The sequence below is a fragment of the Mastigoproctus giganteus genome, chromosome 1, assembly GCF_048544385.1.
Source record: "Mastigoproctus giganteus isolate SK-2022 chromosome 1, ASM4854438v1, whole genome shotgun sequence".
In the NCBI taxonomy this organism is placed as follows: Eukaryota; Metazoa; Arthropoda; class Arachnida; order Uropygi; family Thelyphonidae; genus Mastigoproctus; species Mastigoproctus giganteus.
The window spans coordinates 8640854-8667450 of NC_143575.1; the positions used below are offsets into that span (position 1 = coordinate 8640854).

The 26597-nt window shown below is 38.4% G+C and overlaps 1 protein-coding gene across 1 annotated transcript in view; it reads right to left on the reverse strand.

Annotated features, from left to right (window-relative positions):
* LOC150090533 (carbonic anhydrase-related protein 10-like) overlaps window positions 1-26597 on the reverse strand; it is an 84166-nt gene that overhangs the window by 19209 nt on the left and 38360 nt on the right. The window contains exons 2-4 of the mRNA XM_090378352.1: window positions 20506-20553; window positions 6204-6340; window positions 5038-5232 (exon numbers count right to left, since the gene is read on the reverse strand). Coding sequence (XP_090234478.1) covers window positions 5038-5232; window positions 6204-6340; window positions 20506-20553 — 380 coding nt within the window. The remainder of the gene's footprint in view (window positions 1-5037; window positions 5233-6203; window positions 6341-20505; window positions 20554-26597) is intronic.

Sequence of the window (26597 nt, forward strand, 5' to 3'; positions counted from 1 at the left end):
CATCGTACACAGTGAGCAGCAAAAAGAAAAAAACTTGCTTTGAGTAAAACGAAGTCCATCTACTTGCTCGGACAATTTAGAGTCCAGATTTGAATCTGACCGAACATTTTTACGATAAACTTGAACGATCAGAGCGTGACCAGTAATTTCTCTTTAGGTGAAAGATGAACTACACTGAAAGAGGAATGGCCATAGATTCCTACAAGGAACTAGCTGAGAATATTTCATGGTGGATCGTTGCTTTCATTGAAGCAAAAAGGTGAATGTACACGTTAGTAGTTTGCTAATTAAAATTGGTATTTTTGCCAAACGTTACGGTATTCGAATATTTTTAGTAGGGCAGTGTACATACTTTCGTGGAGCAAGTGTTTACTGTAAAATGGAAGGGCTGATAACGAGTCGAATGGCACTTTATAACTGCCGCTGGTTTATACTCACACTAAACTCTCACCAACAATGAAACTCAGAGAATCTGGGTTCAAAATGCCCACAAGGGAAAAAGGTTACACGGAATGCTTTTCTTGACATTTTCGTTCATGATAAGTGTGATGATGAACACACTGACCGGTGTACAGAGAAATACGATAAGGTTGGTGTTGAAACCAGATTATAATAGTCCGTAATCTCTTGAAATTCTGTGCTGTAATTATTTAAACAGGCTGTAATCTGTTGATAATTACAATAGGGCTTCTGTTGTAATCCGGTTTCACATGATCATGTTTCTGTTGAAACTGGATTACAGCCAGCGTAAACGAAGAGCAGGCAGTCAATTTCCTACTTAGAATATTATTGGTTTTATGATGTCTCAGAAGCGCGCGTTCGTTGGGTACTTCCAACACGTATTCAGATAAAAATGCAATCGAAGTGGCGGCCACCCCGAAAGACAGTGTTTAACGGAATTACGGCCGAGACTTCCCACTTGCTGTTCCGGGAGCAGAATAAAAGTTTATTACTTTATAACCACACGGGACTGAGATTCATAAAACTTCGTACATCTCTCTCTCTCTCTCCCACTGGATGTCGCTCCAAGATGTACTTATTCGATAGGCGAGAAGCATGCGGGCCAAAACTGAAGCGCCGAACGCTATTAGGTTAGCGTTTGGTGTCTTCTAGTTACCTGGCTGCGGATAGAGATGGACCAGAGAAAAGAAAAAAAATGGCACCTCTTACGCGACATTCAGATGCATTCTTGGCCAAATCTGAAACTTCGGGCAACAACAGACAAACTGGTGGCTGATTTTTATATTTTGCTTGTGAAATGTCTCTCCAAGTATCCTTTTTTCCCCATCCACATTGTTTTGCTGCCTCTCTGTCTTACTGTTCTTTTTTTTTTTTTTTTTTTTTTTTCGTGCATGTGTTTCATTTAAAATGTATCGATTCCTGTACTTTCACTCATGAAGAACATGAAACAAGAAAGGCTTTTCCTGGAGAACAAACGAAATCTGTTTCTATAATTTTATTGCAAGAAAGGTGTTTGTCATGGATGTTAAGAAAGCCTGCAGGAAGTAGAAAAGTCCGATCTCTCTTTCGGTGATGTACTGCACAGTGAATGCTGTTACAAGCGATCTCCACCACTCTTCTAGTCTTATGTCGCGAGCGTGGATTTTCCCACCCTTGTAGAGTCATACGATATTCAAGCGAGTTAATATCCTTCATGTTCGCATCCACTTTTGGTGTCATCTTTTTTGCAACAGATAGGATTTTGTTTGTGTCAGTCCATCCCCAAAGGCTTACATTACACCTCTATATCCAGGTAACGAGATGACTACAAAGTATACGCCAAAGATGGAAAACAGGTACACAGAAGCCATAAATATCTTCCGGGTAGCTGTTTCGCCGATGACTTTCTGCCTCCTTAACCCTCTTTCAATAGAAACCTATTTGACGCACTCCGATGTTTTCCATTGACTCAGAACATGCACGTGTGATAGAGAAGCCCGACTCTCTCTCTCTCTCTCTCTCTCTCTCTCTCTCTTCTCTCTCTCTCTCTCTCTCTCTCTCTCTCAAAAGATCCCCACTCTGTGTGAGAACGCAGGAGAATACATTAACGCCCTTTCAGATGATGATGTTGGTAAGATATAGTGGAAAACGAAACATACACTGCCTTCTGAAAGATTGGGAACTATCCTAAGTAGAATCAGCGTGATTACTTGTTTAAGTTCGAAATTCGGTGACCACTAATACATACACTGGTGACCACAGTGTGAATTCGCAACTCCGCATTGATAACACATTATGTTCATTGAAATGGCCTCTGGAGTCAGAAATACTGTGATTCATGTATAATGCTACTAAAACACTGACTAAAATCAATAAAATACCTTTATTAAATAAATATACTGACTGTATAAACTGTATATTAAAATAAGATGTTATTATAACAAGACTGAAAAATAAAAGCGCTAAAAAGATGTTTAAAATTACTAAAAACCACTAAAACCGTAGCTTCGTCTCTCCCTAGGCTTCAAAGAGTGGATGAATACGACAGCCCTTATCCATATTAAGACTATAGTGTCCAGACGAACATATTCTTAGACTCTAACCATTTCTGGTTCCAAAAACCATGCGCTTTATCCACAATCACGGCTTCTTTAGTCGTAATACCATGCCCAGTTTCCCAGGCATGTTCATCTACGGCAGAACTTACATAATTATCCGTCTTGAGGGCCCTATCATGCTCCCCCAGGCAATCACGCAGCCTACGTTTCGTCTCCTCCACATAACATACCACACAATCCGGACACTCAATTTCGTATATAACCCCACTAGTGTCATTAGTCGCAATAGGATCTTTAATTGCGGACATTACCGTGCGCAGTCGTCTCCGGCCCTGAAGCTGCACACAGCGTATCTGACACGAGCGCAATATAGGAGCGATGGGTTCCGAGATACCCGGATAGTAGGGGATGTGTGCGGTGGCAACAGGTGTAAAAACATCCCTACGACTGCTACTCATATCTATTAAACATCCCCCAATAATGCTCTGGGAGTAACAGCACGTTACTAGATCAGCCGTAACTCGTTTGGTTCATGCGTGATTTATATGAATAACACAGTATGTGCAAAAGTATCTCACTCCCATACCCCTTTACACCCTTAAGATATGGTAATCGGGCCAGTGAATTTATTCATTCATTCACCACAATAAATTCTTCGAAATTGGATACTGGATCATGAGAAGCTTCAATAGGATCTCGGTAATCCCACTCACCATCTCCAAATCATTTTTCCGTGCAAACGTTGGCACTACCTGGAAGCATCTTGTGATCCGCTGCACGGGTAGCGGACATAATTGCAGGCCCCACGATTGCAGGGAGAAGCCATGTATCCAAAACTCCCATTTTGCGTGGGAGTCCTTGACTAATCCAAACCGTTCTTGGCCCTATTTTCTCAGCAAACTTACAGAAGTACTTCAATAAAATGGAAGTAGATTTCGAAAAGTGCTATGAGAGTATAATGCTTACAAGGAATAAATTTTGGATGGCATGCATCCCCTTATAAGTCTTTAATAGCATCAAGCTCAGTGATTGCTGGTTCGATATGAATATCAGTTAGCGAACATCTGACTTTTATAGTCACTTGGACTATAACTGTAGTATGTTTTGTGGACCACTCATCATTAGTCGTGAGGAACTGAATTTTATTTCAATGGTCATAGTATGCCTATGTGCCGGTGAATTGCGTGGCACCACAGACTTAAGCATGTTTTATGATTATGCTATTTGGATGTTTGAATTAAAAAGGCACTAGAGTTTATCTCGCTTATTTTTGTTCTCGGGCTATTTGTCTCTTAACTATTTCGTCGTATTTGAATTTGATGCTAAAATTGGACTGCTTTCAATTGTAGTACCTATAGTATCGTTTAGATTTTAAGATTTATAAAGTTAAATTGATTTATATGAATTTATGATTAAATTAATAATTATTTGAATTTATAATTAAATTAATATTATACTGAATTTATGATTAAATTAATAACTATTTGAATTTATAATTAAATTAATATTATACTGAATTTATGATTAAATTAATATTATATTTAATTTATGATTAAATTAATATTATACTGAATTTATAATTAAATCATAAATTCTCCTTAGGGCAGGTATATCTAAATTGGCGAAAACCTTTGACGTTTGTTGTGTGCAACCCCCCCCCCCCCCCCCGAGTGTTAAACTTTCACACTTAAGCAGGATTAATAAACCTGTGTGTGAAAATGGAGATACACTAATCAACTGCTTTTTTTTTTTTTTTTTTTTCCTCAATAGGAAAGTTGTTTCTGGGTTTACTTCACTCAATGGGAAAGTTGTTAGTATCGAGGTACTTCTGAACCAACGTAAACCGATTTAAAAAAAAAAAAAAAAAAAGATAGACCACAATGGTTGTATGTGATGTTTACTCTTCAGTACACACGCGCTTATCTGTACGAGATTAGTTTGTGTGATATCTCCTAACGATGCAACCATTGTATTATTATTATTTTCTTCAAGTAACATCGGCTTACGATCGTTTTTAGACTAAACTAAGAACGAGGAACACCTTTCCCATTAAGGAAAAATCGGTTGACTATAATCATCTGATTTTTATTCAAATTTTAAATTTAAAACTCGAACGGTGGTATTTAGTCTGATTTTAACATCAAATTCAAAAATTTCAGCCGAAATACGACAAAAAAAAAAAAAGCCCAGACGACAAACAGCTTAAATTTAAAATTAAGCGAGATGGACCTCAATGGGTATTAAGTGAAACAACCCCCACATTATGTCTAATTTCCCTAATATATGCAATATATTGCGATGTATAAAATGTTACGATAGCATATTGGTGACAGCCGAATTGTAAGTAATCCTCTAATCATACTTTTGTAATCCGTAACCTTCAGTGTAGCATGTACAGCCTTCTAGCCTGTGAGCTTCGCAGGGCGTGAACTTATGAGTGAAAAACTGATTAAATAAATAAAGTCAGAGGATATCGCTATCAGCCATCCTCATCTGTTGTAAGCAAGACATCGACACATTTTTAAACAGATTATCTTACCTCAGCCGGAAATGCATGGCCAGCTACCGTGTGTTCTGATCCGTACGAATCCTTCCTTCCGTAATGCAGATGAATTTCATGGAAGCGATATGTATAGGACAGAGGACCCCCACTGATATTCACGTACCCTGTAGTGGGTTCTGTGTCAACACGGAATACAACACTATGACCCGTGTTATAGATGATTCCGTTCACCTGAAATTGAGAAATGAATGAAATTGTATAAAACCGATTAATAGGCAATAATTGTTTGACAAATTACAAAGCAATTTCCGTTCTGTTACAATTCGCAATAGAGAGCTGAATACAACGAAAAATGATATTCGAAATTATTAGCTACTTTAATTAGAATTGGAAATTTCATAGTTTCGCAACAAAGACACAGATGAAGAAATAAAAAGCTTTTCAGTGTTCCTATTGCTACGCAAGCATCAGCCAATTGTAATCACGCGTTTATTTTGTAAAGTTGAATGAAAGCCAATTTAAACGTCGGTGAAGTTTGAATGCACACTCGATTGTACGTAAGTTAACTGAAAACAACTGGCCTGGCATTCCATACTTGTAGCTGCACGCTCTCTTTGAACTTGAGCCATTGTGTGACTGCTTCATTGTGTAGTCTTGTGGAAACTGTCACGGCCTCTTTGCGGGAGCGAGCCAAAGTTTCCGAGGAAAGCATCTGCAAGCTGTTGGAGAATTATTCCAATTAAATTCAACTTCATTTCTCGCATTAGCTCACAGTTGCGTGTTTAAAGGTTTGCTTGGGTTCACCGGGAATGCTGGGAAACATCACACCGGGATACAGTTTAAAATTATGCCATTTAATTCTGGACGTAATTTGTACTAAAAGAAATTTTTAGTTTTCCACTACTTCGAACGAAAACTTTGAACATAACTCTGGAAATTCCGTGGCTGTGTAAGATGGTGGCTATTCGCAACTCATGACTATTAGGAACACGCTTGGATTAATTTTCATTCTTTATTTACTCATCAACATGATTCATTCACAAGATTGAGTTGAATAATTCATTATTAACGTACTCGACTGACGTCTCACGGAAATTTATTGAAGAATCTCCATTTATTTAAAAGACATTACTTTGTTATGTTCATTAACTGATATTTTTGTGATTGTTTTAATTTAAAGGAAAAAAACAAACAAATCTTACCCGCTGCTTATCTACATGCATCGACCTTAGATTTGGATCAAACAACAGTGTAGTTGGATCTACATCCACTGGAGACTGACGACGTCCTTTACTACACATTTTCCACTCTGGATTCAGCAAACCCCAGAAGTCGGGACCTAAAAAATTAAATAACCACTAAGCTCTATACAATATGTGAACTCATAGCCGTGTATTAGGGATTCCGACTCTGGATTCTGTTTTGTCATCAAAATTTGAATTCTGCTTGTAGTTAGTAGGAAGAGGGTAATTTTAAAATAGAAAAATAATAAAATGAAAAACAGAATCATTTAACTCAAACTACTTTAAAACTAGTCTGTTTTGGAAAAAAAAACTCATTTTTTTCTGAATTTGTTTTGAAAAACATATATTTAAAGTGCGGCACTTTATATATATATACATATATTTAAAGTGCGGCACTACAAAAATAAAAAAAATAATAAAAAAACCGAGGTGTATCAATACAGTTCCCGGACTGGTGCAATAAAAAGAACACAAAGTGAAGGAGCTCAACAATGGTTTTATTTTTATTCAAAGTAATCACCACCTGACTGAATATACTTATGACACCATTCTTAAAGTTCTGAAAAGAGCCAACGAAGGCGCCCAAAGATATTATGTTCAGTTCGGCAGTTACATCCTGAAATCTCTTTCCTTTGAGAGCAGTTTTCACCTTCGGAAAGCAGAAGTCCGATAGTGCCAGATCGGGAGATTAAGGTGGATGGCTGATCTGTAAAATGCCATGTTTCGTCCGAAATAGCTTCAAAAGTGAAGAATGGGCGTGAACATTGTCATGCAATAAGAACCAGATTCCTATCTCTCGAAATTGCGGCCTTAGTCGGAAAATGCACTTCAGTAGGCTTTGTAAGTAGAACACAGCATTGACTCTTTCCCCTTCAAGTACAATTTCCTTGTGAATCACACTCTGTTTGTCGAAAAACATGATCGACCAGCGTCGAGTTGATCTTGGGCTTCTGTAAAAGAAATTTTTCGGCCGTTGGTGATTTTGAAGTCCATTGCATTCGCTAATGCTTTATCTCTGGAACCTAGTGAAACACCAACACACATCTCCAGCTCCAGTGACAATACAGTCGAGGAAATTAGGATTCTGACAAGTCTGGTTGAAGTGAAGTGTTTGCATGATGACATTCTTCGTTGCTTCTGTTCATCCGTGAGGCTGTGTGGCACAAATTTTGCACAGACCTTTCGTTATCTTCCCCTAAATCTTCATACAGAATTTGACGAATTGTTTTCTTATTCATATCCAACTCATAAGACTCATTCTGAAGTTCAAACGACGATCTCTTGCAAAAATTTCTCGAACATTTGCAACTATATCCTCATTTTGAGAGTTGACGGACTCCCACTTTTTTGGGTCATTGCGAACATCTTAACGTCCGTGTTTGAACCGCTCATACCATTCACACACTGGTACGACTTAATGTGCCATCACCATAAACAGTTTTAACATTTCATACGTTTCTGTTGTAAATTTTCCCAGTTTAAAGCAAAATTTGATATTCGTTCGTTATTCCATTGCAAAATCGTGACATGGGAAGTTAATGCTAACAAAACTGGTTGTTACTTACAAGCTGCCAGCCTACAGGACAACCTCTGTATCATAATCTGTTGGAGAAAGTTTCAACTACAACATACCACTTCCGATTATTTCCACTCATCGAAGATGACCGCAACAGCCCGTACCTATATTGCCATACCTTGTATATATTTAATCTCTCTTCAGTCAAGTGTGGTGGGAATTTGACTTTAAGGCGAAAGTTAAATTCCTTCTCGCACATGTAGTTGAAGAACAAAAAATAAATTTAATTGAAAGAAGCTCATTAGAAATTCATCTAGAACAAAGTATTCAACCCATAATCAGCCGAAATATGTATAATATTCTTTTAAATGTTTTAATAAATTAAAAGTAAACTAAGGTAATATCAAGAACTGTAGAAATAAGAAAGTGGAAAAATCGTCAGTCCCAAATTTTTCCTCCAACCCCTTTACGGTTGGCATATCAAACGGGACCGTTTGGCATTTGTGGTGCGCCTCCTCAAGTGTCGAAAACTTTCACGGGTTAGCATTATTAAACTTTTATCAAGAATAACTATAAATGGTTAAAGTTTAAACGAGATACACGAATATAAAATTTAAATAAAATCCATACCTTAACATGAACCTTCATAAATATCATAAGATCGCATATTTTTGCGGAAAGGGAAAAATATTTAATATTTTTCCCTTTCCGCAGTATTTCTTTTACTAGCGACACCCGCGTGTTGTGGGCATATTTAGTGACCCTTGAATCCCCCCCCTGAGAATTGCTCTGCGGCCCACGAACACTTCTAAGTTTCATATGCCTGCATTAGGGATTCGCGACTTGCCGTTGTAAAATATTGTTATATACATCCTGTAGAGGTAGCATCCCTGCACTGCAACAGCGTCATGCATGGAGAGTCGACTTCTATTATACCTTGGAAAATTCGTTTAATCATCCTATTTTAAACTGACAAAAGTTCTGTTAAAGTTCCTGATGAATTACCAATAAAATTGAAACTCATATTTACTTAGTTTTTCAAACTTTATCATCGCAACTATCGCATTCAATCCTTTCAATTTTTCAAATGACCAGAAACTGATGAATGTTATCTCTGGTGATGAATTAAGGTAGAGTGGACAGATCGCTTCTCTTTGATGTAAGCCAACGAAAAATTGGGAAAACATTCTAGTTGAATTCGGGATAATTTTTAGATTCTTTTATTTTTAAAGACTTTTCTGCGCGCTCTCTCTCACTACCTTACATTTCCATGCAACTGCTTCTTACTGAGTGAATTAATAAAAATAGTTGTGGCTGTGTACATTCGAAAAAGCCCTCCGGAAAATTAAAGATTAATTTTTTAATGAAAATTTTTAAATAGGAATTCTCCGTCTGCGTAGCCTTTTGTGCATCACTTCCAGACATGCAGTCATCAAGTGTTTTCTTTTACAGAACACTGAAAAAATGTGATTTGTTTTAAATAGTTCCTTTAAGGCGCACTCAAGCCGCCATGTTTTTTTTTTTCCCTTTATCTTTTGTATTCTCTTAATGGGAGGAAATTTAGCTTGGAGTTAGAAGATGGAGAAGAAATTATGTGCATATGAGTGACCGAAGAGGCTGCAGTGTATGCAAAATCCTCTTGTACACGCGATTTCAGTGCTGCAGAGCGTGCAAACCCCTCAGGTACGAAATTATTCATCAATATATATTCACCTTGGTTAAACCGTGCTTTGGCCAAAACTGTGCCGACCTTACCGTGTCTCTATTTATTCCACACGGTGATGGAGGAGCTTGAGAATGCAAAAACAATATGCTTTCTCGCCGCTGCTTACAACCAGCACGTGTTCGGTTCCCAAGGAGACTGCACGTACTCATTCAAGTGTTTCATCCTTTTTAACTGCCAATGAGTTGAAGCAATCACTGGCCAAAGAACGAATTGCAAGCGGCCCTCGGAAATTAAAGTGATTATTTACAGTTATTTGGCGATGTTTCTGTCGTTCCGTGTAACCTCTAAATACCTGCGGGCTAATTGATATGGAAATATCATTGTCTCTCTCCACCCCCACTAAATTATCATGTTCGACAGTCGGCCACGTGACAAGCCTTCTGGGCGACAAATTTACCATTTGGTAGGAGATACGGCGCCCTAAATGATCGCACAGGTCGAAAGTGGGGAATATGATGGCGCAGACTCAACTCAAGTGGGGAATTACATCGATAATGGATTCTGATGAGAGGCGAAATTACTCCCGGATGCTATCAAGTGCGTCTGACATCTTTCGTAAGGGTCACAGAATTATCATTATCTGTTTAGAGCCCATTATGGAAATGGAATGTCTGGGGCTGTGCAAAACCAGTGACCCGTGATATTCCCAAAGATAGGACATGAGTGATTATCCTTATAAATCAACACCGACTCTTGCCAGGTCGTAGCACCGATAGAAATGTCTATCGTATCATTTTAGCGTCTATCGTATAAAAGTATTATGTTTAAGCTTATTTAATCACAAATATATTTTAATTTTATTTTGATAACTTAAAATATAAATTTTATATAAATAATTATATATATATAAAGAATTAAGAATATTGGGTATTATCCATTTAAGAGTGTACATTTTTATTTTTCCAGGCTGTGTATATACACGAATAATTAACAATGTATCCCGGCAGATTAATATAAAATTACTTTTTAAAAATTGAATTACGTACGTCATCAATATATATATATTGATGACGTACACAGTTTTAAGATTCTTAACTGGTTTCTAATTAGTGCGATGTGGAAACAAATATTACCCGTAAATTGGAATGATACAAAATAGCAAAATAAATTATTATTATATATGAATAGAGTTTGATTTAATTTTTTTTAATAAACGGGCTGTTTGTTAAGTGCAATTGTACTACTTAATAGTGTTAGTGTATTTAAAGCGAAAACAGATCGTAGTAAATGCTTTAAAATTTCTCTGCATTTTCCGATGTAATCAGCACTTTGCAGCGCCATAAATAAGTTACAGTGGAGCAAGGGAAATTGTAAACACAACTTCCTCCGTAATATATTTCAAAAACAGATACTAACTTGTTTTAAAAATAACATCCACGTGACCTTTCAATTAAGGCATCATTGTTTTAAGACCATGTAGTTAGTAGAGATTAAAACACTTTACATTTGGGTTCACTATCTGATGTTAAGTACTCTATTGTATATATTGTATCTGAATAAAAACCAGTTATAGTAATGTAGCTTTGTATTTCAGGCGCGTTTGATTTTTGTTTCTAAAATTAATTGAATTTTTTCGTTTTCTGTTTTAATAGAAATAAAAAGTAAATAACAAATTTTCTTTATCAGTTAATTACTAATTAATTAACTAATAATATATTAAAGTAATTTTTTTCATTTCACCGTACGTACTTCACTACGTAATAAATTCACTTAATGTTCTGTAACACTTATTTTCTCCTTGATTTTTTAAATAAAAATTGAAATGGATCCTCTTTGATTTAATAAAGCAAATAAATAGCGACACGTACATGAGATCATAGTATGAATTCAACAGTTTTGTAATATACTTCACTTATTTAATTCTGAATTTTAATAATAATTGAAAGATAACACTCATTTCTGCTGTAATTAATATAAGAAAATAGTAATAATTCTTGATTTATATATTTCATAAACTGATAACAAAAAAAGCAAGGTCTTCAAGTTTATTTTCATATGCACGAAACGAGAACATTTTTTTTCTGCGCATCCTCCATGTTGCCCATTCATTTCTCCAGTGAGTTTACTGTAACAAACAATATCCACTGCTTCAGCTACAATACACAAGATATTTGAAATGTATGAAAAAAGCAGAAAATAATTGTCGAATTTTTATTTATCTGATTTTAATGCAATTTGGGTTGGTTGGACAAATCTTTCTACAATAACCAAATGTAAAATTTCTTGAAAGTCCATCCACTAGGAGTGAGTTATTGCGCATGCGCGGGGACGGACGGACATGGTGAGCCACTTTATGTATATATATGCTAACGTGCCTAAAAAAAGTACATAAATTTGATACAATAATCTTTATTCATTAAAATATTACGCAATGTGTTTTAAAAGATGTTAGTATCTGTATTTTATACTTATTTTTTCATCTAGGGCACGCCCTTACCAATTTTCTCCCAATAGGCTCGAAATAAAGTACTTATTTATTGCATAAATAAGAGTACAACTGCCAGAAATATTTACATCTACTCTGCTATTATTTTTGTGTTGTAGTTTGTTCTAAAGAATCTGAATTCATTACAGCATTGCTTACATTGGATAGCTATATGTGTTATACTTTTACTACTTACTATTTAAAAAAAAAAAATCAAAAATGGCTAATGGAGTAACTCTAAAAAAGAGCAACAAAAAAAAAAGAGGGCACTGAATATACAATGTTTCTTAACAGTTTAATAACACGACATTTTACAAAAAAGATACAATACATTATTAACAGTTATTTCTCCATCTACGTCTCCTTCCAAAAAGTTTTTGGCTTATAAATCACTCAGACCATGATATCCCCCACCCTGTTCGAACGGTTTGTTTTGTATTATGCCTGTATGTGTTTTCGTCAGTCAATTTGCATAATATCAGTTGCACGATGAAAAAACTTCTTAATTAGAAAACCTGGAAGATTTTTACCCTTCGGGTTTTTCCTTCTTCCTAAGTTAAAAATCGAATTCATCTGTCTTCAACGGGATTTGAACTCAGCCCTCCCAAAACGAATAACAATCTTACAATTCTTTGCGTTCGAAATACTCTCAGAGCTTCAGAACCCTACATTTATTTCTGTGATAAATTTTGATTAACAGGGCTTTATCTTTCGGTAGCAGCTTACTGACAGTTAATGGTAGCAATGACTTGTACGAAATAATATCCCCATTATTCATAGCCACCTATTCGCTTTTTTTCAAACTATTTTTGCCTAAAAAAATTCCTGTGTTCTAATAAAATGCAAAAAAGGATATTCAGTATAGGGGTCTATAATTTTAAACTTACAGATATTTTAAATTGGGAAAAGACTTATGTATTGAAATTAAAAGATTACCCTTTTACGCCTTTTTTTCTCTCTCCATCTCTTTCTCTCTCAAATAAAATGAAGGCTGTACAGTACTGATGTTGTGAGTGTCTGCTATTGTCAGCTAGGTTTTTTTTTTTTTTGCCTCTGTTTTTCTCTTTTAACTCTTTATTTACTTTTTACTGCTATTCAACATTGCTCGCATCTCTTGAGATATTGTTTAGAATAAAACGTCATCTCCAACGTGTATTCTCGAAATGACTAAGTGACACATAAATTGATTAAAAACCTCATGAGTATTGAAAGTTACCGCGAAACGGCATTACCACTTCGGTGTATGTCATGTCATCCCTTTAATTTAATTTAGATTTACCACCTCCAAGAAACAACCGGAAGACACTTGGCACTTTATCTTTCTCTGAGATATTTGCCTGCAACAAGTCACGTGGTTTCTAATGCCGGAATATTTTTCTTCAACGTGTCTTGTGGAAATTTTGTGCACTTCGAACAAAACGTGTTTGGAAGAAGATGTTTAAAATAAACGGTGACGCGTTACAATACGTGGAAATGCGTCGTGAATGCCTCGAATGATATAATGGTGATGAGCCTTCGTTGACGGGCAAACTGAATGCCAAAACAACATCGTCCTCTTTATGCTGTCCAGTAGACGAATATCGCTTGCTCCTGCAGAGCCGTTGTTCGACTCAGAGTCGTAATAAAGATATTGTGCAGCTCATACAAATAGGAGTTTTCGGGGAAGTTGCCCCATAATATATCCAGAAGTTTCTTATTCTAATCAAAGCCTTGAGTCAGTTGTTCCCTCAGGAGGGTCATCGACCGAGTAATAAGAAGGCAGAAAGAGCGCAGAGGACAGAAAACGCAGCTCTATTCAGATATCACAGACCAGATTCATTGGCAGCTGCTCGTAGTCGATAAAGACATACCAAAGGGATCCGTTTGCATATTTCGACGACAAACTTCCGATCTCAAATGAACATTCGGAGTTGAAATAAGGAAGTCTAATTTGCATGGATGTGGGATGTGCAAATAACACGCTGCGTAACGAGTTTAACGCAGAAATATGGATTTTTGCCCAGAAAATCACTGGCCTGCAAACAGACGGGAGTCGGCAACCTTTCTAATCTGCGCTTTCATTCCGACACACATCGAAAGCGAAGATATTACGGAAACACAAACAACAGCATTCATGACTGCCGTCCGGAGTTAGGAGAGGCGGCATCATTTTCGTTTATTTCTTTGATAGCACATCGCTCTGTTTGCACGTGCCTGCTCTTCCACCTCGTTTGCATCTTCGTATTTATCTCAACCCCCTCAATCTGCCACCTCCGTATTCATTTCTTCATCTGCTCATCATTCTCACTTTCTCTCTCGTTCTACATCCCTCCTCTCTCTCTCTCTGTCTACCATGTTCTTCTATCTTTCTTTCTTTCTATCCATATTTATTCTCTCGCTTTGTATTTCCCCAGTTTTTCTCTTTTTCTGTCCTCTATTCTCTTTTTCCCTCTGTTCCTCTGTTCGTTTTTCATGTTTCTTTTTTCCTCTTTATTTTTCTGATTTCCTTTTCTTTTTTTTCCACTACAATACCCTCTTCTTTCTATTTTCATTCTCATTTTCTACCCATATTGCCTGTTTCTGACGCTAGTTTTGTGTTCATCTTCCTGTCTCTTTTACTCCTCATATGAAACGGACCTCTTCACTCTTCCTGAGTTAAAGCTGGCTCTAATCAAAATAAATATCTATAAATGCAGAGGTTTAGATCTTGTGGAAGACTCTGTAATTCTCAAATTTGCTGAAATCTTTCCAGAAATACTTTTAACAATGTACAACGAATGTCATATTTAGGGAATTTTTCATAATCTCTGGAAGGTAGCATTGATCAAAATTATTCACAAGCCTGACAAAAAAAATCTGATCCCAAAGCATACAGACCCATCTCTCTTTTGGCTAAACTTAGTAAACTATTTGAAAGCCTGTTAGCACCCAGAATAACAGATTTAATTGAAGACCAAAACTTAATGTCCCCATCCCAATTTGGATTCAAGAAGGAAAATTCCTGTGAGGACGCCTTGGTTTCTTTAGTTAACCATGTCACTTTGCAGTGCTGTATACGAACTGGCCATATTTATTGACTTCGAGGGAGCTTTTGATTCCTTCTGGTGGGAGAGCGCTCTCAATTTTCTTATCAAAGTCAAGTGTTCTCGGCAGCTGTTCCAAGTTATCAGAAGCTATTTTCAAAATAGATTCATCCAAGTAATCTCGAAACAGCAGTCTCTCTCTCAAGGACCATCTTAAGAGGATGTCCCCAGGGATCAGTTCTGGGACCCCTCTTCTGTAACATAGTTTTGGATAGCTGGCTTTTGCAAAAGACCTGACAGTATCTCGGCCTTGATTTGGTTCCAGGTCGATCACGTCTTCAACTAGAACAATCTGGCAGTATAACTCTTTCTGAGTTAATCAAATGGTCTAGTATAAATAAATTACAAATATCCCCCATAAAAACAAACTGATGGTTTTTAAGAGCAAGTAAGATTACAGGGGACCTCCTAATACACTGCTCGACATAATTAACTTGCGATATAGCTTGCGATGAAGCTGGACAAATTTTGGTGTGATGGTGTACCGTAGAATAACGATGAAATGAGGAGACAGCGAGAAACTTCGGACAAGTATAAGAGACATTTATAGGGGCTGTATAAGAATTACCTAAAAGGTCACATTAGAGAAGTCGATAGAAGATGCTCTAAAATATGGTCACATGTGACATGAGTACGGCGGAAGATCCCCTACAACGGTTAAACTGGCCTGACAGCGGTGAACCGTGCTCGATATAAGGGTGTCTATAAGATTCTGTGGCAACAAATCCCATTTTTCCACCAGTGTATACGCTCACCAAATGACCGAGGAGTTGGCTGTCGGCGTGCAATGAGACGCACAAGGGCGTCCCACCCATGTTCGATCAGATTTAAGCCCGATGATCGTCCTGGCCACGGCAGTCGTTAGATATCTTCAGTTTCAAGATATTCCCCCAACACTTGAGCTCAGTGTGCAGAGGTGTTGGAACGCATGAAAAGAAAATGTGGACCAATCGCATCTTAAAAAAGTCGCACATAGGGTTCGGGGATCTGTTTTCGGTACTTCTGCGCAGTTACGGTACCCATATCGAAAACATGAAAAGGGAGGGATGCGATCGTTGATCATAATTCCGCCCCACACGAGAATACTGCCTCCACCGTAAGTGCTCCTTTCTCTTATGGTGGAGGGATGGTACCGCATTTCTCGTTGTCTCCAGATGAAATAACGTCTAGGAACTGTTTGTAAGCTAAAATGGGACTCATCAGAGAACAGAATTGTACCCAATTTTGTCCCGCTTTTTCGCAAATTGAACGAGTTACACCATGTTTTCTACATGTTCTGCTAATTTTATCGAGCAGTGTACTTCAACCTCTTTATAACTGAACTCTGTCTCTGTGGAGCATGTAAAGACCCCACCCATATTCTCTTCCACTGTGCTATCTACGAAGCCTTCGGACAACAACTGTTTTCCTGCACTGGCAGCGCATATTTTTTCTTTACCTCTGTTTTTCTCACTATCTTTTTTTTATCTGCCTATATTTCCCCCCCCCCCTCTCTCTCTCTCTCGTCTCCACCACTCACTATTTTATTATTTCTCCTTTCTATCTCTTTCTTCGCCACATTCAAGCCCTATATATTTTTCTAATTTTCTTTCAAACCCCCCCTCTCTCTCTCTCTGTCTATTTCACTCTTGTCTCTCTCTCTCTCTCTCTCTCTCTCTCTCTGTTTGTCTATCTCACTCTGTCTCTGTTTCTTGATTGCATTATCAGAAGTATTTTTCCCATCAATTTTTATTTTTCTATCTCAGTCTTTTCCTGCCTATTTCTTTCCTTGTGCGCATCCAGTAATACATCATTGGTATTGTCAGCAAAATGCGACACCAATTGCCACCAGATCACTTCGTGGATTAAAATCTGTTCACATCATTTAAGAGACTTTTTTCCCAACCCGAGTTCTTAGCCTCAATATTTGTTGAAGGAATCAAGAGAGAAACCACCATGAAATAGGAGCAAACACGGGTAAATAGAATTTGTGCCAATCTATAACAACTATCAGTCGAGCGAACAGAGCAGTTAATGGACAGTCCGTACAATTAATATTTAGTTTGTGTGTGTAATATTCTAAACAGTCCTTTATTGAACAATAAATATTTAATGGCGAAATATAATGAGATTTTCTATTGACGCTGTCTTCCCGGGTCGCTCTCATTCTCGGAGTGCACAAAACATATTTCACTCGGCAGCAATTACGGCATAATTACAGATATTAGTGGGCTGCTATTATGGCTCAATACGGCGTTGTGCCAGGGGCATGAATCACACAGCTATCCGTGCCATAAACATTCAGGACGCGGTGCTCGTGCATTAATTGTTACCCCATCCGAGGTTAAGTGCGCACCCAGTAATGTATCTCTGTAAGTCCGTGTGTCAATCGATGCCATTTTATTTTCACTCAAACCGTGGCGTCAGCGCTCTGTTGTCAGATGTCCCGGATGTTCGGCAGCATCAGTCATATTGCTTATATTCATCAGACGCAATACTTGTTTATTTTACAGTAGTCTAATCTGCACACATTTCATATAAAAACGAACGTTAGTGTTTTCTTTTAATAAATAAAGTGGACATATTCTTTCAAAAGTTATGAAAATAACATATACCGGAAGTTGTTTAGTTATGGAGGACTTTGCAATAAATTTCAAGCCACTGAAATATTTTCTAAACGTCTTGCGATATACAAATCAATTTACCGGCTTAGGTACCGCTGGCTCAGTTTATGATCTCTTTTTTTCTTTCTCGTATTCTGCTTGGTTCTGTTTTTTTTCTCAGTTGAACTCTGACCCCTCTTTCAGTCCCCGCATCTTTCTTCTCGGCAAAAGTGCATCTGGGTACTCAAGTATCCCTTCCTGGTTGGATTGTGCCAACTGTATGAGGTCGATAAGAGGTCCAAACTCCGATGGAAGGAAACAGAAGTTGCATTGATGAATACTAAGCAGCAACAGCCCCTGGGGGGTAAGAGTTTCAGCCTGCCCTGTAACCATACCTCCCCCATTCGATCGATAGCAGCGAGAGAACAAACAACTTCGATTAGCGGTACTTTTAGCGTGCCGGGCCGGATAGAAAGATTTATTAAGAAGTTTATGGACCATGATGGGAGAGGCGGTGGAGAAGTCGAATATCGAAAGAGAGCGGAAATCCGTCTAAATGAGGCAGACACGATGCAAACACTTTAAATTGCTATTTACATAACATTAACTGCGTTCAGTGAGGGAACAGTGAAAGTAATACGCATGACTTCAGCTCTGACACGTTCAAATGAGATGTCGAGCCCTCAAATGGAAGTGAAAATCAGTTAAACCTCTTTATCGACATAAAGCTGTCTGTTTGGTAGGCTACAAACTGTTCCTCTACAAATACGCGTTGAAGTGGTGATAGACGAGCCTGAGCATAGCGCTGTTCACTGTTTTGAGGCATTGCGTATTTCCAACAGACCCCACATGTACGTTATTTGATCTGGCACAGAATCCTATTAAACATTTTTCTATAATACTCGCATACATTTTCTTCGTACATCTAGAGGTTCAGTCCCAGATCCCTCCCCTCCCGCAAAGTGCACTGCTTGCGTTTATCTACTTTTATCCAGGTCATTTCACTTTCTAATGGCCGTTTCGTTAGCGATGCATGTTTTTTCACTTTGCTCTTCATGAAAAGTATTTTGGGCATCTCGGAGAGTTTACAAAAAGATTTTCAGCTAAGATGTTTTTTCTCATTTGCCAAATGACTTGTGCGTTATTTTCTCTTGAGAAGTGAGACATTATTTTAATTTTCAATGACAGTCCCGAAGTTTCTGGTAACGAGAGAAAAATTAGCTTCAGTTGAAACAATGGCCCTTTTGTCTATCACCTTACTCTGCTGCTTGTTTTTTCCTGTTTCCAGAACAATTTTTCATGAGAGCTTGGGGAGTTAATATTTTCAGTGATGGATAGTTGCTCAGATCCCAGGGACAAGGGGCATATGCTGACCAGAAATTTTATTAGAATTGGTGGGTGGATAAGTCGCACAGTATTTGTGGAGGGGAGGGGTTCAGTATTAGCATCAATTTCTTGTCCACAAATAAGAATCGCGAAAATCTTTCCCAAATTTATGCCCCTGTCAGATTGTTGGTGGTTACGCACACTGTTTACTTATGATGGGTAGTCAAGGTTTTGACTTATTAAATTTTGGGATCAACCGGCAAAAACATATCACTAACCTTATTTACAGAGAAAATTTTGGATCGAAATTTGGTCAGTTTACTTTTTACATACTAAATGATAACTGCTGTCCAAGTCGGGACAGTGCTTTTTCGTAAAAGATATGTATATGTAATTAAATTAAACAGTTTTCCCTAATATTTTTGTAATATTTTATGTGCCAGGGCTTCAGAAAAGATGCAGCCATTGTTCATAGCGTTCATTTCTTTAAGTTTTGCTATTTGGTGTCACTGCGATATTCTGGCGATACATTCTGGGCTTTCATTCGTGTTGTAACGAACACGGTCTTACAGCAGCTCGAAAACATGGCGTCGTCAGCGATAATTCTAACCGAATGAAGAGAGCACTCACCGTTTATTACTGTAAATCTCTCAAAAAATATTGAAACACCATTGACCTCTTGCGGTGAGGTTTGGAAATATTTTTCCTTAGCTTCTTGTGCCAGCTTTGAAACGTGCAGATTTCACATTTGAAGACGTCTACCCATTTAGTAAATCGACAGAGGCCTCAGTATATGATAATTTTAATTATGGTCCCCTTATATATTATATGCATATTTTTCCTGGAATATTTAATAGCTTCGAAATTCTCCACTAGATGTCTCCACCAACTCCTCCTAGCTCTCATAGTATTTTACAGTACTACAGTCACCCGGAAGAGAGACAGGTGCACGCAATTGAAGCTCCAAAGGTACTAATGAGCAGTAACCAATATTTGAGGTATCTGAAATCAGAAACGCCGTTTCGTTAGCAGTTTTTAATATGTACTCCAGCGGAGTCAGTCACTTTAACCAAATAAATAAGCTAGTGCTTCTAATGATGTGTTAGGATAGCTTCGCAGATAAAATTATCTGGCGCAGTTTGTGTGTGGGCCTAATGGACTAGCAGAAGGCGTGGCGGTGTCCATCAGTCACCAGTTAGCGTGTGTTTGCCTGGGTGGACATTAAAGGTTATTGCTAGAGTGTGAGTTGATGAAACCGACGCATAGCGAAATGACACGACACTGGTCATCTCCCCACACAAGTGGATCGCCACGATATCGCTTCCCTCCTCCCACAGGTGACTAATGTAGTGAGATCAGTGTTTCAAGGCAGATAGAAGGCGAAGGAGTTTCCTGCCCTGTAAGCCTCCTACGCCTACTTGCACCGAGAGTAATTATGATGTAGATCACGGACGGCGACCGTCGTCCGTCGAGACGTGCTACGCGAAATTTCGCAGGGACGGAAATTGTCAGTGTGTATGGCTGAGCGAACAGAGACCCAGTGTGGTTCGCAGGAACACCTACGTCACACTACGGATGTGGTGATTCAACATTACCAAAAATAAAATTGACCTTTGCGCTTACCTGATATGCCTTCGTATGTCCACCATTCTTCCCAGCTGCCACGGACACCTGAAAAATAAAAACTGCTCAAGCTTCTGCTCATTTCACAACAGAGCAAAATATCAAGTTCACATTACATATCACATAATACACTATTGCCAGAAGTATTGGGTCACGAATATAAACTCTTTCTGCAAACTGTTGGTTAAGCGAATATTGTGGAGGGCAGTGGAATAACAGATATAAATAACTGAAATGCAGTAGCATCCTTATGCTCATAAAATTTAAAGAGCAAGGCGTATTTAAAAAGCTAAGAAGTGTGATCGATGTGTTTGTAGAATAAAGCAAAGCAGGATAGGTAGATTTCTATGCCATTTCTCCATACACCGACCACTCCAAACAGGTGCTTAAAATATTGATAAAAATAAAACAAAATGTCTGCAAATTGACATTTACATACATTTTTATTTGCGGTTATTTATATGATGGCGAGTATGTAGCTGTTTTTTTTTACAGGGAAATTTTTATATGTCATATTAATGTGGTTGGTATTATACTAAAGTGACGTGGATGAAATTATTTCTTTGCTTAATTCATAATGCTTTTTATAAGCCGAATTGTGATTTTATTATATACATGGCCTAGTTTGGTTTCCCATAGTTGAATTGAATGTTAAATACGTTAATTTCGCTGAGTGAAATTTGGGGGAAAATAAAGCAGAAAAAACTTTGAAAACGATTTTCAGATAATCGAAATTTCGGATAACTGTATTCTACTCTTATCTGTTTATTTACGAACATATCATCATGATCCCGCTACCTGGCCAGAATGATAGTTGTTGTTACATTTTAGTACAATTAATACATGTCGTTTACTATTATTTACACTCATGAGCCAAAACATTAGGACCACCTACTTACTAGCTCGTTGGGCCGCTTTAATCGCTTGCACCCAGCGTGGTATCCACTCCACGGGACCGGAAGGTATCCTCGGCCAACTGGACAGAACACGTCACGGAGTGAGGCACTGGCGTGGATTGGCAAATGCTGCGTTCCACCGTATCCCACAAATGTTGCATGGGATTGATGCCGGAAGAATTTGGTGGCGAGGGGAGCACAGGAAATGCTTGGGCATAATTCTCGAACCATTCCTGCACACTGCGGCCTTGTGACACGGGCGTTGTCTTGATGAAAGAGTCCAGTGCTATCTAGATACATGGTCACCATGTAGGGCGAAACTTGATTCGAAACAATACCTTGGTATGTGTATGTATGTGGCCTGTCTGCAGGGGTTCCAGGACCTAGGTCCATCTCCTCAAATTGTCTCTGTCTGCAGAGAGTACTTTGACTACAGAATCTGTGTAAACAGGGGCTGAAATGTGAGCAGCCAACACCTGAGAAACTGCTGCCTGATGCCCGTCCCAAGGCACGTGGAGCCGGGCATAATCTGCGCCTCAGTAGTGCGCCAAAATCCCGCAGGATGCCCAGTCCTGAGTACCAGCAGAAAAAAAAAAAAAATAAAATAATAATAAATAAATAAATAAATAATAAATAAATAAAAATTAAAATAAAATATATAAATTAATAATAATAAATAAATAAAATATATAAATTAATAATAATAAATAAATAAAATATATAAATTAATAATAATAAATAAATAAAATATATAAATTAATAATAATAAATAAAAATTAAAATAAAATATATAAATTAATAATAATAAATAAATAAAATATATAAATTAATAATAATAATAAAAAAACACCAGTGGTTGACATCTCTGAACAACCTCAGAGATCAAAAGGATTCAAGTCAGGGATGACTGGCAGGTGACACAGGGAACAGCTCAGCAAGAGCTTGTTAAATTATCCAGTGTGGTGAAGCATCTGCATTCTTTTGCTGAAGACGTCGTTGGTGAAGATTTGAAGGGCTTGAAAGTTAGTCTCATTTTCAATTAAGGCTTTAAGATTGACTTCTGAGATGTTCTGAACCTTATTTTTAAGTGTTAATTACATAAATACATAACACTCTCTATTTACAATCATTTGAACCTGTGTAAGAAACTCCAGCAGAAAGTGGAGCTTCTCTTACAAAATTGTAAAACATAACAAAACTCAAGACTCAAAAGTAAAAGAAATGCATGTGTGCACACTCAATGACATTTATGTATTAGTGTATGTATGTATGTGGCCTGTTTGTAGCGGCTCTAGGACCTGGGTCCATCTCCGCAAATTGTCTCTATTTTGACTACAGAATTGTGTAATCAGAGCATGAAATGTGAGCAGCCAACACCTGAGCAACTGCTGCCTGATGCCCGTTCCAAGGCACGTGGAGCCGGACATAATCAACTATCTGCACTTCGATAGTGCGCTAAAATCCGGCATCCACTGGAGGTAGTGCAATACCAATGGATGCCAGCAATCCCTTACTCAGGATGCCCAGTCCTGAGTACCAGCAGGGGGGGGGAATAATAATAAATAAATAATAATAATAAAATAATATTAAAAAATTAATAGACTAGAAAAGAATAGCGAAAGCTTAAAAACGTGTGGTTGGAATCTGAGCCTGTCGTCCAATATTATGCCAAGGTGTTTAGTTTGTGCAACATATGGAATTTGCTTCCCGTGAATAAGCACTTTAGGGGGTCTGCGGTAATCCAACCTGTTTTTGAAGATCATTAGCTTTGTTTTTGTGTTTGATATTTTTAATTTATATGTGAGGGTCCAGTTTACCAGGTCATCCAGGACAATCTTTGCACGGTCCTCAAGGGTTCTCCTGGATCTTCGTGCAATGCAAATAACCAAGTCGTCTGCATAGGCGAAATTGACGCAGTTGTCAAAGCTTCTGGTGAGCCACTGGTCAAGTACGGAGTTCCAAAGGAGTGGTCCTAACACTGACCCCTGTGGGCAACCTCTGTTTATAAATTTATTTTTAAGTGTTGTCCGTTGTTCTTCGTAGTTGGGACAGGACAATATGATGTGGTTCCAGGATTCCTCTTCTCCACAGGAGCAATGAGGATTTGTCGCCAGTCCGAATTGGAACAGTTTCATTTTAAGAGCACCATGTCCTGTTAGGATGTAGGACGTGTTCATGGATGGGAAGAACCCATTAAAATGCGGCTTATTCATGGCAAAGGTGGCATCTGGTATAAAAAGTCTGGTGACCTCTCCAGTCGGACTTTCATCCCATCTAACCTGCCAAAGAGAGGAGTTTATTCCATAGGTTTATTTTTTCCTATTTGATATTTGCAGCAGGATTGCAGTCTGTTCCAAGGAGTGAGGTTGGTAGGGCTTTTCGTGTTTGTAGATGCAGTCTCTTGGTAGATCTGGCGGTGAGGATATGTTCAGTGTGATCGAGGGAATCCAGTGATGTCTGTGAAAACGTTTCCTAAACCATGATCCACCGCTGCCGGTCTGTTTTCGTTCAACCGTGCCGCTTGTTTGCAGCTGTTCATCTGCTCGCTGTCGAATACTCACCTGTCCATCAGTATATTGGAGCTCAAATCTTGATTCATCAGACCAGGAGACTCTTTCCTTTTACCAGTCGAGCAATTTCTAATTTCTTTTACCAATTTCTAATCACATCATTAGGATGATGTGATTAGAAATCCTTATGAAGAAGTCAATGGTCTTGAGGAAAGATCTTATCCTCTTGAATAACTCTTAGGCAAAGTGCGTGAAGACTTTATATTCTTTGTTACTATCCAGGAGAGGATGTTCCTAGTTCTTTGGGAGGGAAGTCAGTCTTATAATGAGCACATGAACAGCTCGTCTATTCCGTCAGCCTATCCGCAAGAGCGTTCGTTGAGTAATGTACTCAGAATCGTTTTTCTGTGCGTCCCGGTTGTAATCTGCCGTTAATTGAGGGATCGTGAGCCGTCTGTTTCCCCGGACTGTTCCAACTTTACTGTGAACCAATGGTGGTCTCCCCGTCCCAGCACGTTAAGTTGTTGTGTGTGTCCTTCTTTGGACCATTCCGCCATACCTTCACTACAGCGGCCCTCGAAAACCAACAATGCCTGTGATTGCTGAGGTGATGGCCCGCCTTCTAGTACCCAAATCATTCCCTGTTCAGATTCCGTCAGGCCATTCCTTTTCTCCATTCCACGGGTTTTGTGCTGATGAAGTGACAGGCACTATCCATGCTATCGCTATATACGCTGCGCCGGTCGGTCATTTCACTTCTAGGTGTGGGATGCTCATAATGTTTTGGCTCGTGTGTATAATCATTGACCTAGTTTACAGAATAATTTATGAACTATATAGAATTAAACCAGTTAATATATATTAGTAAATATTTGTTAGGTTAAGTTAGGTATGTGTTATACGCCAAAGTAACTAAGGATAAGAGACCGTCAGTATATTGTGTGTATTTGTATGTCGGTTTGCTGTTTCTGGACGAAAACGTTTCCGGGAGAAAAAGTCATGCAACCCACACTTGAAACCGACTGACTCATCCATGTTGTGAAGAAAACCTTAAATTCTTCTCGTCGTTGATGGGATTCGAACTGGGACGTCTTCCACTCGGGATGGGATGGATAGTGGTTATATCCACTGTGCTACCGGCGAGGGCAATGAATATTTATCTGCCTTAAAACGTTGGAACTTTTTACTGCAATGATTGCAGGCAAAGTCTCGTGCCTACGATCAACAGGATTGTAGGAAACAGGACTGTTGCAAAAAACGTCAACAGGATTTGAAAAAAGTGATGTTTTTTATGTTAATTAATTGTAGATTCACCCCCCCCCCTTCCAAATGATTAGAGATTTTTTTAAAAGTATTTGTTGGATAAATTCTCTCAACGTAGCTTCTGGTCTCTTTACAATTCCACCTTAAATATGGGGGAGGCATCTGATATCATCAATAGTCTGGTTTAGTTTTGGAGTGACGAGGGAATAATCCTGTTTGCAGTATGTCTTGTGTTGGCAGAAAGCGTTTACCTCTGAGTGGTTCCTTCATTTTGGAGGACAAATCCATCACAAGGGCTCGTGTCCGGTGAATAAGTTTTTGAGAATCATTTATAGCAATGGGCGGCAAGTCTATAGGTCACCTCGAGAATTAGCTTTACATAATATCTGTTTCGGCGTTGCAGAGAGTTTTTGCTATTTAGAATTTGGTGTATTCCTTTTAGTGAATGAATGTGAAAGGTAAATCGGCTTGCAAAATGTAAAGGAGCTGATTTATGAAAGGTGTAGGATGGCAGTGGGTAGAGCTTAAGCGCGATGGAATTCAAAAGTTTTCACGATTCTTTCGACCGTCTGGAATGTCGAATGCAAATGGAGGCACGTGGTCATGCCAAAGTTGAACGTTGAGCAGCCAGATCGTATCTTTTTACAAGAGGTCTCTGAAGAGTTGGCCGTGCTGTAAGGGAAAAACTGCCCTACTTTACAAGAGGATTATTCGAGCTGTCTGGGAACGTGCAGTTGTAGTTGCAGTGTACATACTTTATGCAGACAGTTACATCTGTAGAGGCTCGAGAGGCTAGCTGCTAACAATAAACCTTTCATTGTGAAAGTTATGCACCACCTGCACAATGATATCATCCTCTGAGGAACTGTTCTCTGGAGTGACGAATGTTGATATACGCAGCATTCTCTAGATTGAACAGCTTCAATGTGGTTTCAACCTGGAAAACACTTTTAAAAAGGACTCCACCGTTCCAAATGCTGTGCATTTGGAACGGTTTAGTCCTTTGTACTTGGTGATGGTTTTTGTCAATGGTACTTTGCGGAGGGCAAAGTTGACGACGTTCTTCCCAGTATATGCAAGTTTATGGCGCAAGAACGTAATGATCCTTAATGTGCAGCCATTCTATTAGGGCTCAAAGAAGGTGCCACACTGTATTAAAATCCGATCTGTGAATAGCTGTGTTTTTCTTCTTTCAATGTTTTGTTTGTTAAATCACATATTTAGCTAAAAACACACTTGAAGAGCTTAAGACAGATTTCTTCAGCCTATGCACTTCCTATAATGTGAGTCCCTACAAATTCTCGTAATAGACCTCAAAAATTAAAACGTACAGGCATTCGCTGGCTGAGCTAATTCTTCTCTTGTGTTGCTCTTGATGTCAGCACGCCAAATGATGTCTTCATCTGCCACCTGTAACCCTCGT